Source organism: Penicillium soppii, assembly GCF_028829465.1.
Source record: "Penicillium soppii strain IBT 18220 chromosome Unknown utg000005l, whole genome shotgun sequence".
Classification (NCBI taxonomy): domain Eukaryota; kingdom Fungi; phylum Ascomycota; class Eurotiomycetes; order Eurotiales; family Aspergillaceae; genus Penicillium; species Penicillium soppii.
This window is the reverse complement of record NW_026643235.1, coordinates 4901567-4916956: the sequence shown is the minus strand read 5'-3', so window position 1 is coordinate 4916956 and position 15390 is coordinate 4901567. Positions and strand designations below refer to the sequence as shown.

At 47.0% G+C, this 15390-nt stretch overlaps 6 protein-coding genes across 6 annotated transcripts; 3 read left to right on the top strand and 3 right to left on the bottom strand.

Annotated features, from left to right (window-relative positions):
- Window positions 1-134: 134 nt before the first annotated feature.
- On the top strand, window positions 135-1181 carry N7529_007310 (sterol desaturase family protein; the record flags this gene model as incomplete). Its single annotated transcript, XM_057242837.1, has 1 exon — window positions 135-1181. The coding sequence occupies one exon, from the start codon at window positions 135-137 to the stop codon at window positions 1179-1181; it is 1047 nt and encodes a 348-aa protein (XP_057098196.1).
- Window positions 1182-3431: 2250 nt separating this feature from the next.
- Window positions 3432-4673, bottom strand: N7529_007309 (uncharacterized protein; the record flags this gene model as incomplete). Its single annotated transcript, XM_057242836.1, has 3 exons — window positions 3432-3906; window positions 3957-4453; window positions 4530-4673. 3 exons carry the CDS (start codon window positions 4671-4673, stop codon window positions 3432-3434), a joined length of 1116 nt encoding a protein of 371 aa, XP_057098195.1.
- Window positions 4674-5946: 1273 nt separating this feature from the next.
- On the top strand, window positions 5947-7752 carry N7529_007308 (putative isoamyl alcohol oxidase; the record flags this gene model as incomplete). Its single annotated transcript, XM_057242835.1, has 3 exons — window positions 5947-6185; window positions 6242-6442; window positions 6495-7752. 3 exons carry the CDS (start codon window positions 5947-5949, stop codon window positions 7750-7752), a joined length of 1698 nt encoding a protein of 565 aa, XP_057098194.1.
- A 587-nt stretch (window positions 7753-8339) lies between these two features.
- N7529_007307 (uncharacterized protein) lies at window positions 8340-9867 on the bottom strand (the record flags this gene model as incomplete). The annotated part of the gene is made up of 4 exons (XM_057242834.1): window positions 8340-8771; window positions 8826-9184; window positions 9239-9643; window positions 9699-9867. 4 exons carry the CDS (start codon window positions 9865-9867, stop codon window positions 8340-8342), a joined length of 1365 nt encoding a protein of 454 aa, XP_057098193.1.
- Window positions 9868-11150: 1283 nt separating this feature from the next.
- N7529_007306 (uncharacterized protein) lies at window positions 11151-12954 on the bottom strand (the record flags this gene model as incomplete). The annotated part of the gene is made up of 2 exons (XM_057242833.1): window positions 11151-11953; window positions 12003-12954. 2 exons carry the CDS (start codon window positions 12952-12954, stop codon window positions 11151-11153), a joined length of 1755 nt encoding a protein of 584 aa, XP_057098192.1.
- Window positions 12955-14639: 1685 nt separating this feature from the next.
- N7529_007305 (uncharacterized protein) lies at window positions 14640-15332 on the top strand (the record flags this gene model as incomplete). The annotated part of the gene is made up of 3 exons (XM_057242832.1): window positions 14640-14787; window positions 14854-14913; window positions 14965-15332. The coding sequence occupies 3 exons, from the start codon at window positions 14640-14642 to the stop codon at window positions 15330-15332; spliced, it is 576 nt and encodes a 191-aa protein (XP_057098191.1).
- Window positions 15333-15390: the final 58 nt, after the last annotated feature.

Below are 15390 nucleotides of genomic sequence, written 5' to 3'. Positions count from 1 at the left end.
GGGGAGAAATGATCCACAGCGAAGATTTCACATCATGGAACTCTATTCACATGTACCGGTAACCCTTATTAGGCCAAAGATATAAACTAAATTCCCACCACCATGGAAGCCCGCAAGATTTCAAACCACCCATCATGGACTCAAAACCACTATCGAAAGATTCCATGAGATCAACATGGCGTACAGCCCCTCGCAGTACGTGGAATTTCAATCACTATCTGCTAGACACGCTCAATGTCCACCCCATCGACCTGGATAAGGAGGTGCCAGTCCACAGCAAAGATGAGAAAATACCGTTTATGCCTCAGTGGTCTCTTCAGCGCTGGGTTCTGTTCTACTCGGCCGTTCCACTGCTCCTTCACGAGACTTACATGGCATTCACCGGCAAAACCGTCGGTCCTATCACGGCATTCAACTTCTACTTTTTCGTGTTCAACGCTATCGTCATTTACCAAGTCCATGTCCTACGTCGTATGGGACACATCTACGGTTTTCTTGACGGCGATAAACACGAACGTGATGGAGTGCCAGACGTTGGTATCGCCAAAGTAGTAACCTCGCTGTATAAAACCACCGGCTCGCGAATGATTCTATCCGTCTTCCTCTCCTACACTCAAACATCCAGACCGTCTGAGATGGCATGGAGGTGGCTGCCGCTCGAAATCGGCTTATACGGCATTGTCCTCGACTTCTGGTTCTACTGGTATCACCGGCTCATGCACGACGTGAGCTATCTGTGGAAATACCACCGCACACACCACCTAACCAAACACCCAAACCCCCTACTGGCTGCGTACGCAGACCATGAACAAGAATTCTTCGACATGGTGGGCGTGCCGATGATGACATACTTCAGTTTGAGGCTAATGGGACTGCCGATGGGATTCTACGAATGGTGGATCTGTCACAACTACGTTGCTTTTGCGGAAGTGTTCGGACACAGCGGGTTGCGGTTGCATCTAACCGTGCCATCTACGCTGAGTTGGCTGTTACAGATGTTCGACGCTGACATTGTCATCGAAGACCACGATCTGCACCACCGTAAGGGTTGGCGCAAGAGCCACAATTATGGCAAGCAGACACGGTTGTGGGATCGGATCTTTGGAACTTGCACGGAGAGGATTGAGTCTGTGGCTGAGAATGTGGATTATGAAAACACGGCTACAATGCCGTTGTTTTGAGGTCGGATGGGGATTTCTCTGTTGATTTGAGTAGCTGTACATCCATGGATAGCCCACTCTTTATGAAATATGTTGCTAGACTTTAATTTTATTTTATACACAATATTGTCACTTTTTTTCAATTTGGTTTTCTTTTTAGGTACCTTTCGGTGGTTTTAGGATGTCGAATATGGATGTTTAGGTGGCGCCTGCTGTGGCTCCTGATCGAATATGTATCTTCACTTTCAAAACTCAACCGATTAATTACTTAACTTGGTGCTTTAATTTCCATCCGATATATAGATCACTTGATGAAGAGCTCGATCTTCCTAGGGTCGTGAGTACACCTGGTTGTTTTTCTGTCTTTTTTTTTACCTCCAGCCCTGGAGGATTTATAGTCTAAGTAATTTGCCCAGGCTATCATTCCATCTGGAACTGTTTGTCCCTTAGAATTTTTGAGGCTGCAATGAAGTGAGGAATTCGAACAACATCTACTAACAAACCTTGGAAGATTTCTGAGCTTTGGAATATGCATAGACACATTTCATTGGTTTGACTGCCAAGTCAAAAGGTGGTGAATGCTCCATCACCCCGCAGTGTTCGGTGGTTGTCGGATTCACACTGAGAGCATAGCAAACCCACATGCCGAGGTGAATCCTGCGAAAGATAGACGCTGAAACTTTGCATGGCAGCTATATTCTACACACCGTTAAATAGGAGAAGGGTCAAGATCAGGGTCATTGTCTATGAGCGAAAGGCGGCCGCTGACTCCGCACAAAAGAGTGATAGTTGACCAAAGCGTACAAATCTCGAGGCTAGACTTGCAAGTGGTTTGTACCCCTCCAAATGCCTCGACAAACATTCCGACGAGTCTCATCGAAGGATTATAGCTGCCACAAAAAGCGCTTTTATCATGTAAACTGCGCCTTCGAGATATCAACGGTAGTAGGAAGTCTGCAATCGAGTCAATCAACCTGCTTGATTTAGCTCAGTCATCTCCAGGGCCAAATTTTCGGTCAAAATCTGCTCCTAGTTTGGATATATAGTCCCCAGTGGAAAATCAAAAAATCAAAAATATCGCCAAAATCTGTGAGACATTTCTGGCCATAATGGATTTGTTCAATGTATAAGCATAGGTAGAGAGTTGCATGGTCTTCCCAAACAGGCAGGTCAGTTATCCAGCGTTTGAGCTTATTCTTGACAAATAGATGTGAACATCTAAAGTGCATATATATATCAAGAGCCCGAATAGATCGCGATCCACACAAACATTCCGACAAGAACTGTGCGTTGCTCTATTTACAGCATTACGCCGGAAGCTTATTCTTAACTATCGATTTTTGTTGGACTGTGCTTCGGCAAACCTCCGAACCCTTAGCCCTTCCCTTCAGCCTGTGGGGTATGTACCTAGATATGGCCTTGTGTCTCGAGTACTAGTTTCTGGTGTCGGGTTTGGATACAATAACATACATTCTGTGTGCACCTTGTTGTTGTTCTCTGGTTCTTTGTGTTTAGGCAGGTGTTGCCGGCGTTCTCTAGTATACTCCGTATCAACACAAGTTTCCCTTTTTAGCTTTATTAAAAATGCTCGAGTGTGCCTTTAGAGCCGGACTAAGGATAGATCTAGTGAGAACCGCCCCATCAGGATTTTCTGGAAGGCCGGTGCCGTTCTTTTTGCAGCCCACTTTTGTGTGATGTCTCACCAGTACCGCAGATGCGAGCTGAGCGTTGGTTCATGCAGAGGCGTTGACATGAACTAGTGTGTTCTAGATTTCTACACCTTTGGCCAAATGAAGGCCAGCCTGCCGGCACTAGATATCAATGAACTGCACAACCACCCTTCCCCCCCGGCCCCCTGTGAAATCCCACCTGCCCGCTCTAGCTTTCAGTAAGCCGAATACGAGGGCTGGTAATAGCAAAATGGATTGGTTTGTCCCGATGATATGTCAGTCTAACATAGATACTAACTCGTTTCGTCTAGTGAGGTGTTCGGTACGAAGGTGCGCAGTGGCCAGGGGTCGAATTGAATTGATTGTAGATTGCTGCCTGAACGTATACCTCTTCACGCCTCTTTTCACTTTTTAATCATCTCTTATTTGTTTTCTAATAAGAGTTACATAATTCAATCCGACCCCTAGCCGCTATGCACCTTCGCAGCTCAGTTCACACGGTCCTAACAATGGTATATTCATGACGGCATATGCTAAGCTCAAAACATCAAATTCTAGAACAACCCAAATATATAAACAAGAATCTTTCAACAATTCCTAATCAGTAATTTCTCGTCTCCGGTGCAGGTCGACCATTGTCGGAAATAACCGAAATCTCGACCTGCTTCGTGATACCGGGTGTGGAGAAAGTAGGTGAATCCGGATGACCGCCAACAGACGTACTAGTATGCGCGCTCTGACTGTGATCTAGAATGCGCTCAACGCTGCCATTCTCAACATCAGGCTTGAATCTGCGCGTGCGCCGCGACTGATTTGTCTCGTTTGGGTGCGCACCGGATTTGCGACCAGTGAAAGGTCCACTGAGCTCGTAGGAGCGGGAATACTTTCCGCTGGAGATCTTGCGCACAGACGAGATGATCAATGGGCGAATGCAAGGGATGGAGGAGGTGATGATGATAATGGTGTTCTCGATGTAACCCCAGCGGATTAACTCAATGCCGCCGCTGGCTCCGATATTGGTGATGCTTGGTAGCGAGGTGAGTTTGGTTGTTTTGATGATGGATGCGACCATTGCGCTACACAATCAGTATACTGCGATGTGAAGAAAGAATCCGGATGTACATACACAATACCCAGACTAAGCAGGACGATCAAACTGACTTTGATGCGCAGTTTGAGGTTCAAATTCCAAAAAACCACGGCAGGGACAACAGCCAAAAACAGATCGGTGGCGGAGTTGAAAGTGTTAGAATAATAGGCGAAATCGATCACTGACTTCAAGTTTCCGCAGGTGGTCGTCAACGCGACTTCTGGATCCCACAGCGCAGCAACATCGCGACAGATGCTCAGCGGTAGTACGGCAGAGACGGTATTGCCGGCGAATTGAATGACCAGGAAAGCCCATAGGACCACCTGGTAATATTTGTTGGTCCCGAGTAGAGGAAGGAGGTAAATAATGAAAGCGGTGCGAGCGAATGTAGTACTGAAAGTGACGATTGGAATTTGAATGGCGATGTATTTCAGGACGGCTTCCTGGTCATGTCGGGCTAATTTGGTCAAATCCTTGCCGAAACCATGTTTGACAGACAAAGTCAAGAAGACTGTTGATACAATGGCGAGGATCTAAACAAAGAAGAGAAAATGTTAGTTAAGTAACTAGTGGAAAGAACTAGTTAGTTCGAGGCTGGGGAAGATCTACCTCCGCGAGGACCATCAGGCCATCGTCAATGCCAAACCGTTTGATCTTGAATTTAGCAAAGACTCGCAAAATAACGATCACCGCGGCGATGATCACCGCGGCCCATATCCCTTTCTCTAAGGGTGGTCCAAGATTTGTTGACATGATGGTTTCAAACTAGCTGAACATTTTCAAACTGAGCTCTGGCGATCAGAAACAATTAAATGAAAATCAGTTGCCCACAAGCCGAGTTGAAACATACATTATGCTTTTGAGATAATGTGACCAAAAGTTTTGGCGAGTCCACATACAGTCGGTTATTACCCCCGGATAGAGTGATTTACAGGTACTGAGAACCTTGGATTAACTTGTTGAACAACCAATGAAAAGGATGCTTCTCCTGAAAGCCTTAGAATGGTATGCGGAAAGGGCCATGGATTGGTCTGTGTCGACCTTGGAAATACGCAAACTCCACTTTTAGCTGAAAGTAAAAGTGAAAGAGAAAGTGAATTTGAATTTCATATTTCCATTTCCGTCTTGTGCCCTCCTTTTGCTCCTCTGTTTTCCTTTTTTTGTGTTCAAGTTCACTTTTTTCAGCTATTTTCGACCAATGGGATCACAATATAAGAACAGGTTTCTTAATCCGGTGTAGAGCTCCACTCACCCAGATTCTAACATATTAATCTCTATATTAAAAATTTTCCAAGACATTTCTCAAATTTCTTCCATTTATTCTCGGAAGTGCCTTGAAAGGGAAAGTCATATGCGAACATGCTCGTAATATGCAAGCTTTTCAGCCACCAAAGTGTAACTGATTAAGGGGAGAGGTTGCATATGTATTGTTCTGGTTAAGGCTGAGCCTCCGGGTGTTGTGGGTGGCGCATTTATGCGTTAAATCCACAAGAAGCCACTTGATTGGAGGTATAATATCTGCATTGCTTGTGCCATTGGATCGATCGGATCTCGGTTCTCTCACTGCCATTTCCGTCGGATTCCGGTTTAGATTGCGGTCAATATTATTGAGTTCAATTTATGATGCTGATGGCAAAAAACCCTAAAAAAACAACCACCTTGACAATCTGTATGATTGTCATGTTCCTGATATTGTGTTCGAACGGATATAATATCCATGGAAGAGTATCTACCTTTCGGTTCCCGTCGATCCTTAATTGCCGTAGATCGCTCTCGCGTGGCCGTGCGATGAACTCTTCCAACTCGGCCCCGATCTTGTCTCGGCTCCAACTCCGGTGAAATCATCCACAACCAAATTTGACTAGACGCACTTGGGAACATCTCCGAATTGATCTAGAGTCAACATTATTCACCTTAGCCAGGAGAAAGAACCGAGGAATGTGAAGGTCTTGTATATAAGTAAAAGAGAGGGATCGACATTTCCAACTCCATTTTCAAAACTATCTCTTTACACTTTCTCCCCACCATGCAGGTCTGGACATTGGCTTCCCTCGTGGCTCTCGCTGCTTCAGCAATTGCGTCTGATTGCCACTGTTTGCCGACCGATAGCTGCTGGCCTGCTCCCTCGGCTTGGGCTTCGTTGAACTCTACCGTTGGTGGTCGTCTGGTTGCGACCGTGCCCATTGGTAGCCCCTGTCACGCACCCAATTATGATGCCGCCGCATGTGCCGTCGTCAAGGCCAACTGGACTAAGCCAGAACCTCAGTAAGTGATATTGTATTGTTATCGTGTGTGTAAATTTGAGACTAATCGCCACATAGCCTCGACTCCTCGTCGTCGGTAATGCAAACCTTCTTTGCTAATCAGTCTTGCGACCCTTTCACCGCCAAGTCTCAAACTTGCAAGCTTGGTAACTACGTCAACTACGCTGTGAACGTTTCTTCTAGCGATCAGGTCATTGCTGCTGTGAACTTCGCTCGCCACCACAACATTCGTTTTGTCATCCGCAACACCGGCCACGAGTAAGTCTCGACCGCCTCAACGAGGCTTTATATCAATGCTAACCAACTTTAGTTACCTTGGACGTTCTACTGGTGCTGGCGCCCTTTCTGTTTGGACTCACCACTTGAATGATATTGAGTACCAGAACTGGTCTGGACTTTACTACCAGGGTCCTGCATTCAAGGTCGCTGCCGGTGTGGTCGGCTACCAGATTCTCGAGGCTGCCTCTGCCAAAGATCTCGTTGTCGTCACTGGTGAGTGCCCCACAGTCGGTCTCGCAGGTGGTTACACCCAGGGTGGTGGTCACTCCGCTCTGAGCACCAAGTTTGGTCTTGGTGCCGATAACACTCTGGAGTTCGAGGTTGTTACCGCTGCTGGAAAGCTGGTTAAGGCCTCTCGCACTGAGAATGCCGATCTCTTCTGGGCTCTGAGCGGTGGTGGCGCTGGTAATTACGGTGTTGTCGTCTCCATGACCGTGAAAGCTCACCAGGATGCTCCCATCGCTGGTGCCGCCCTCGAGTTCACTGCGGCCAACATCACCACCGATACCTTCTACGAGGCTGTCTCCCAGTTCCACTCTCTGCTGCCTGCCATGGTCGACCAGGGTGTTACTGTCATCTACCAGATGACCTCCAAGGTCTTCATCATTGCCCCGATCACTGCCTACAACCAAACTACCGATGATGTCATATCTATTCTTAAGCCTTTCACCTCGGCCCTCACCAAGATGGGCATCCAGTACCAGGCCACCTACACCCAGTACGATTCGTACTATGACCACTACAACAAGTACATGGGTCCTCTGCCCTGGGGCAACCTGGCTGTGGCCTCCTACCAGTATGGTGGCCGTCTGATCCAGCGCGAGAACTTGGAGCAGAACTACAACGGCATTGCTGCTGCTCTCCGTAACATCACTCAGTCCGGTGTGATTGCTGTCGGTGTTGGCATGAATGTCTCTGCCCCTGCTAATGTCTCCAACGCCATCTTCCCCGCTCTGCGCAACGCCGCCGTGACCATGCAGATAGGCACACCCTGGAACGAGACTGCGCCATGGTCCAAGATGGTCGATGACCAGTTCAAGATTACCAACCAATACGTCCCCCAGCTCGAAGCCGCCACTCCCGGCAGCGGCTGCTACCAGAACGAAGGCGACTTCCGCCAACCCAACTGGAAGGAGACCTTCTTCGGCAGCAACTACAAACCTCTGTTGACTGTAAAGCAAAAGTGGGATCCCACCTCGTTCTTCTACGCGCTGAAGGCTGTTGGCAGTGATGCCTGGACTGTCTCGGAGTCTGGTCGCATGTGCCGCTCTGAATGCCAGACCCAGTGATGTGCTTGAGCCAAATTTGGGCTATACCTCTGAGATGTTTCATGACGCGACGCAGATAAGCGATGCAAATATATTATTCAGTGATTTAGGCATTAATAGTGTACATTTTTCCATAGAGTAATAAGATCACCAGTGTACTTTGAGGAGGGGATTCATATTCCCACAAAATCGATTTGATTTCTCTGCCCTTGAATATTGCCCCACCGTTCTTAAATCCACCTGAATGGTTGGAATTTGTTGGTCCACTTAGGGCGCTAGCTTATCTTTCGGATCTATTGCAACGACGAAAATTTAGATCAGTCTAACGAACGGAATTGTGCCTATTGAGGCATAGTGGACCACACTTTCTCTCATGCGGTATGGCCGTTAAGCAGCTATAGCTGATGTGGTGGGGCGTGGTGGATATTATGCATATGTTTTATGTCACAAAATAGATAATTTTGTAGTTATGTAGTGAAATGTCGTAGATGGAAATAATGCTTAAGCAATGCTAAGATCTATATGCAAAAGAAATATATGAACAGATGGAATAGTATCGTACAGCGTAACACAATATAGATCGTGAATGTTTTATACAAACAGCACGCTTAAACCTCGGCATTGCTTGCGCAAGAGAAGCTGTTGTTGGAGGCATCGTCATGGATAGCCTTACCAGAGACGTAAAGGCCAAGACCGCACATGCAAGCACCAATCAAGATGATCAAAAAGTTCAAAATGGTGAGTGCGATCTTCCGAGGAGAAGAGAACCACTTGCCCTTGTTGATGTGCAGCCAGTACACACCACCAAGACCGTAACTGAACCAACTAGCAAACAGGGAGCTAATAAGGCTCAGCAGATCGCTGAAAACGGGAATGGCATCGGCAATGATCCAGGCAATGACCCAGCAAGTAAGAGCAATACCAACCCAAGAGCCAATGGCAACTGCGTCACGCTTTTGCATGCGGTCAGTGCCGCGGAACATGCGGACGTAAATGTACTTGAGACCGATGTGGCCGTTGACGACACCAGCACCAATAATCTGCGAATGTTAGTTGGGGAACGTGAGGAATCAGTTAATCAGTGGAGAACGTACAGTAGGAATGGCTATTCCATATGCAACTTTCTTCAGCACGGGACCGGCAGATCCAAGAGCGGGAGAAGTGACCTCCTGACCAACGTAGTAGTAAATAACCACGGCAGCAACGGTGTAAAAGACAATCTCGAAAGTCTGGAGCATAATCAAAGCCTTGGGGAAATCCCGGGGCTCTTCCATCTCAGCGAGTAGACCGAAGAAGGCAACGTGAGCGCAGTAAGCAAACACAATGTTGGTGACAGCGCTGAAAGCGCGGAACAGATCGGTATCAATGGTGGCCTTAAGGTCCACACCACCCTGGTTCTGGACACCAACCGCGACCATGGTGATGATCACGGCAGTCAGGATACTGCAGAAGGCTATATGGGACGATTAGTGGAGATTTCAGCAGGTAGGAAGTCGGGCTAACTCACACATGCACGAAATGTAAGTCATATTCTTCATAGTACGGGGCAGAGAGCAAACGAAGCAGATCAGGAATCCAACAGTGGTGAAAACCATGGTGCAAGTGCCGTGCTCGGTGACAGTGTTCATCATAACACTGAAAGTCAAGATGTGACTACCCATAATGAAAATCGAGAAGAGCAATTGGCCAAGACCGAACAGCTCACGTCCAAAAGCACCGAATAAGACCTCACCAGCGTCGGCCAAATTCTGAATGTGGGGGTACCGCGCGCGGAATTGGTGGATTGTGTAACCAGTGTATGTAGCGAGAATGCCCAGTCCAATGATGAGGACAAGAGCAGGCGCGAGACCCAGCTCGGCCAAAGTTTTAGGCAAAGACAACACACCCAAGGAGACGGATTCAGCGATCATGACTAGACAATGTCAGAGGTGATCCATGTAGATGTAGTCGCGCGTGGATATACTCACACATGCCGGTCTGCCACCACTTCATAGTCTTATATTTGACCTCCGCGCCTTCCTCGTCACCAAAGGCATCCTGATACTGAGGAGCCATATCCTGCTCCATCTTTTTCTCATTATAACCAGACTCGGAGTCGGTCCGGTCGTGTTGCGGTGTCACTCCATCGAGAATCATGATGCCGACGCGTATATACCAGACAAGGAAGAACAGGTAAGAGCGGGATAAGAAGAGGAAAGAAGAGAGCGAGCCAACGCGTTTCTATGTGTGAAAAATTCTCGAGCCAAGAGGTGGATCTCTCAACGTCAACCGAGACACCCCGCGAGAGCTTACCTGCGTATGGGAAGTTGGGGCTCGGAATTCTGGGGCCCGGGACTTCTGGAAGGGGCGGGTATCATGCTTATCGGTGGCAATCGAATTTCTATTTCATATTCATATTATGTACGTTTAAATTGGGGCTCAGGGTTTCCAATTGCAAAGCTTTGAAGGTTCATTTTCATCAAAAGGGAACATTGACAAAAATTAAGCGTCGGCCGGTCCACTTCCGGACTTAAGGGTGGGGACTTTTGATCCACTCGCCGACGTTTAAACCAATCATGTGCTCGGTTCGGAATTCTATTACACAATTAGAATCACCGGTCTCGCGTGGCTGGCCGAGGGTAGCCGCTAACTTCGATGAATGGCCAATCCCGAGTCTGTATAATTTGGAGCTGTTACTAAATGCCAAGACTTATATTCATTTTTCATGGGGTGATCTTGCGTTGAAATCCTGAAGGTTGTTTATTGAAAGCCGAGTACAGTACGAACAAAACAACTTTGTAAGCCTGTGGACAGTATGCTTCTTGACGTTCAGATTTTTAATAAAAATGTAATGGCAAGTCGATTATTCAGGGTCCAGTGGCCAAAAGAAAATCAAAGAATCATGAAACCATGGTACCTTTCGGTATGAAGCGGTTATTCGCCACTGAAAAATTAAATCTTTGTCAAGCCTTGCCAATGTTTCTTTATGCTTGGGACCGCCGAAACGCCCACGCCCTACCCGTACCATTTTGAATTCAGGTACTCGGCATTTATGTCAAACACGGATGTCGGAATTTTAATGCCGATTACACGTTGGACCGGTTCAGGGGTCAATGCACCAATGTACATACATTTTGAGCATGATTTTATCTCATTGAAACTGGAATTTGGCGGCGGCTGCCGCCTTTCCGAGTGACTAAAGATTGCTTGAATGAGTGCGTTAAGTTACTTGGCACAAGGTTTGTTGATTGTATAAACACCTCTCCATACACCCAACAATCCATTATAAATAGTTATATCACAGCTTCCGAATTGGGACAACATATCACAAATAGAAACAGGACTTGGAGTACATCACTCCACACACAATCCAGCCCCTATATCTCCAAACTTTCCCCGGATGACCCCGGGTTGTGAGGAATCCAAACGTAAGCCAGAGTTTAAACCCCCGAGTCATCCTCCTCCACACTCAGCTTATTCTGGAAAGCACTCCACGTTCTACAATTATCGTGAAGATCGTCATAGTCAATCAATGGCTTGATCTCACTGTATCGTTCCACAAACTGCAGAGCGAATCCTTCTGCAGTGTGCCATCCAATGTGACAATGCATCAACCAAGCACCGGGATTATCCGTCTTGAACGCAATGACCAAGTGACCATTCTCTGGCAGCATAGCCGTGTCCCGTTTCGGCGGGTTGGCCAAAGTAGTCACACCGCCTGAGTAAGTCCCAGTTCCCTGGGCAATGATGATAAAGTCATGTCCGTGTAGATGAATGGGGTGTGGCACAGACAGGGTAGTTTCGATGACAATATAAATCCACACATTTTTGTGGGGGATTTCTATGACGCCACTGACGTTGGCCCAACTGTGGTGGCCATCGTAGACTTCCAAAAGAGTTGGGTCTTCCCAATCGACGTGCATGGAGGTTGAATTGAGTTTCCATCGGAAAAGGCTAGCCCCGTTCTTTCCGAGGGAGACTGGCTCAGATTTATTGTAGAAAGGGCTTGATGCAGATTCGCTGATGATAGGTGTCAGATCAGACATTGCCTCATCATCGCAACTGTCCGTGTAGGCATAGCCTGTTGTTGATGGTGTTGAGGGTGAGTCGCCGTAGTACACAATGCCTTTAATGTTCGTGGGGTTTGCATTTTCCGAACAGGCATTCTGGGGGATAGTTCGTAGCCAAAAGTTTTTGGCCACGGAGACTTGGTCTGCTTGAACGATGACATCGTACCGTTGTCCTATCTTGTCAGTTTCGTTACGGTTGGAAATTAAGTGTGTATGGCTTACCCATGGCGATGTTGAGAACGTTTGTCTCATATGGCTGGATGGGCACGAGGTCATTGGCGATGACAGTCATGGTGTGATTATCAATTGAAAACTTGTAGTGAGTATCACACGCTGCATTCACCAAGCGAAGTCTGTATGAGGTTCCGGCCGTGAAGGAGGTATTGAAACGAGTACCAGTTTGGTTGGCATTGCCATCATATCCGAAGACATTAGTTCCATTGATCAACCCAGAATCAAGCGTTGGGGGGCCATCCTTCTGAGCGGTTATGAAGAGCTGATCAACCGTATTGAGATCCCAGTCGTTCATGATAATAACGCCCTTGTCCTCATCATAGTTTGCGCTAGCGGGTCCATGAATAATAATACCACCAAAAAGACCTTCCCAAGCCTGCAAGCCAATATGGGAATGATACCAGGTCGTGCCATACTGCATCGCACGCCACTTATAGGTGATTGTGTTGTTGGGCGCAGTAGGGCACTGGGTAATAGACACAACGCCATCGTTTTGATTCGTCCAGAATTGACGGATGCCGTGGAAGTGAATGCTAGTCCCATTCTGTAGGGAATCGGGAAGACTGTTGGTTAAGTGCACAACGACCTCATCTCCCCAGTTGGCCTCGATTGTGGGACCGGGGATAGACCCGTTGATGGCAACGGCTGATCTTGAGCGACCATCGGGGGAAACTGTCACTTGCTCCAAATTGAAGTAGTACACGCGGGTAACATTTGTTTCCGGGACGGTGGTGGTATAGTCCGTGTTGATATCATAGTCACACCACTCATCGCGCGTAGTTGCTGTATTTCCAGAACATATCGACGAATCACTGCTCGAAGAGGAGGGAATAGGGGTGGATAAAGTGGGGGATGGAAGAATCGAAGATGACTTGGTGATGCTCGCGGACGCAGTTGCAACCAAAGTGCAGAAGAGGGAGATCGCCGAGACGGCTTTCATAGTGCCGCTATCTTTGAGTGATCAAAAATGGAGGATTGTCATGTAAGGAAAGACAAACTTCGGTATGAACGAGGAAACTTGGACGGGTGTGAGAGATAATGGGAATCTATATTGGCCCGAGTGAACAGGGTAAACGTCTATTTAGACGAGTAGATGATGTCGTAGTCGTTCTTAGGCTGATTCGATTACCCATGTTTGTCGCTTCTTGATTTTCCCGCTGTGAAAGCTGTATATGCCTCATAGTTCGGAAGGATTCCTGGTGAAGAGTTGACGAATCCAATCCAAGCACAGCTAACTGAGGTTACGCGGCCTGGTGGCTCCATACCAAGCCTACAAGGAACACTGGACCGCGCCCGCACTAACAACTATGCATATTAGGGACTTTTTGCACTAATGTTGGATGAGCTCATCGGACTATAGATATTGCATCTAAGAATAGAATAGGATAATTCTCTAGCCCTAACTCTTCAGTTTTACCGGTCAACATGAGGTTCTCGGTTTACAACTTAGGTTTTATATTCCCGCTATAGAAAGCTATATATGCTTCATAGTTCTGAAGAGTTCCTGGTGAGGAGTTGCGAGTACCAAAGCATAGCCAATTAAGGTTACGCGGCCTGATGCCCCAAACCAAGCTCACAGGGAACGCCGGGCCGCACCCGCACTAATACCCATGCATATCTCAATTTTGTGTGCATTAGAGTTAAATTAGCGCATCTGACTGCAGATGTTACATCCAAGATGGAACAGGATCATTCTATAGCCCTAACTCTTCTAGTCGTGCCTTTAAAGGTGAGATTGTCGGTTTGCAACTAGATTTTGATATTCCCGCTGTGCGCTGTGAAACGCTGGATATGTCTAATAGTTTGGAAGAGTGCAGTAATCAAAAAGGATAGAAATATTCCACGGATGCATGATAATACTTCACAACATGGAGGGCAAAATACCAAAATAAAGTAGATCAACAAAGTTATCACAGATAGTTTAGCCCCACCACGCCAAGATCGCGGGATGTTTTGGGAAAAAGATCACACGCAAACGTCAGCTCCGACGCAAGCTCTGCTGTGAAGGTGCATAGCGGCCAGGGGTCGGCTTGAATTATTTCTAGAACTGCTGCCTTATGATGTTTGACTTAAGTCTGGTAGAAGACTAAAGCACTTGAATTTGTAAAAAGAGGTGTAAAAAGATGTAAGGGATTATAATATGACAAATGGTTACAATATGCTTGTATGGAGCGATGAAAAAGGCGTACAGTATCATAGAAATAGATCAAATTAACCCCTGGTCGCTACGCATCTTCGTGCTCTGCAGTATTTCTATTTTTATATTTCCATCTCTGCCAAGTGAGTTGCGAGTTGCATGGAAAAATTCTTGTCTGCCTTGAGATTCCTCATTTACCCTTTCAACCTGAAGCTCCATCTAAACTGTCGGTCTTCTCGATAGGACTCGGTGGAGCCCAGAGCAGTCAGCGGAGCTCTAGAGCGATCTAGATGAACTGCACTCGTTGGATTATAGTGTATGAGCCCTGTGAAGGTTGCGTGTACTAAATTACAACCAAAATGGCATTGCTGACACCTAGAATTGCCCATTTTTCTGTTATTACTTCGGCCTATCTCTTCCATTGACTACTTTCCATTTCTTCACACTGATACATACCAGCTGACCTCTCCTTATCTCTCATCAAAGTCATGATGTGGACAAAGCCATTCGGTCTTTGCTTTGTTACCTTTGCCTCCACGGTATCTGCAGGAGTTCTCAACCAACGCAGCTCGGACTCGTACAGTCTTTACGCTTATGGCGAAAACATTGGGGGACTTCCATTATATTACGCCCATGGTGAGAAAATAACTGAGAATGAAGTGTACTTTCAAATAGAAGCAATGACTGACAATAACCTTCAAGGAATCGCGGTCATTGCCAATCACACGCCAGCCAACGCAACCGATGTTGGCCAGGTTACATGTAAGCACACTATAAAATCGCAGTGGTTATCTTATTCTAACCCTATTACAGTCACCCCTGGATCCTCCGGGTCTCTAGTCGGCAACCCAACCAACGGCACCGAATCTGACGGCAAGAGACGCACCTCGGGTTCGTTTTCCAACCAGGAATTGTTCATCCCAAGTGCCAACTCTACAGACCACCAAGTGGGCTTCACGGCTGATGCATCCTCGGACCAAGTCACCAAGAAATTTGTCTGGTATGGACACTTCCTGCTGGTGGAGACTGACGAGGGTGACTACACTTCTCTGTTCTATGCCAAGGAGAATCAGACGCAGGACGGGGCATATTCTCTGCAATGGAATATTACCAACGAGGATGATGGAGATGGTGAGTATTATGCCGTCTCCATAAGGTCCATTGCCCCATCGAATGTGTGATCTCTCTTCAATCTTAGTGTTGTGCAGTCAATGGCATGTATCGATATCGGATACTCAG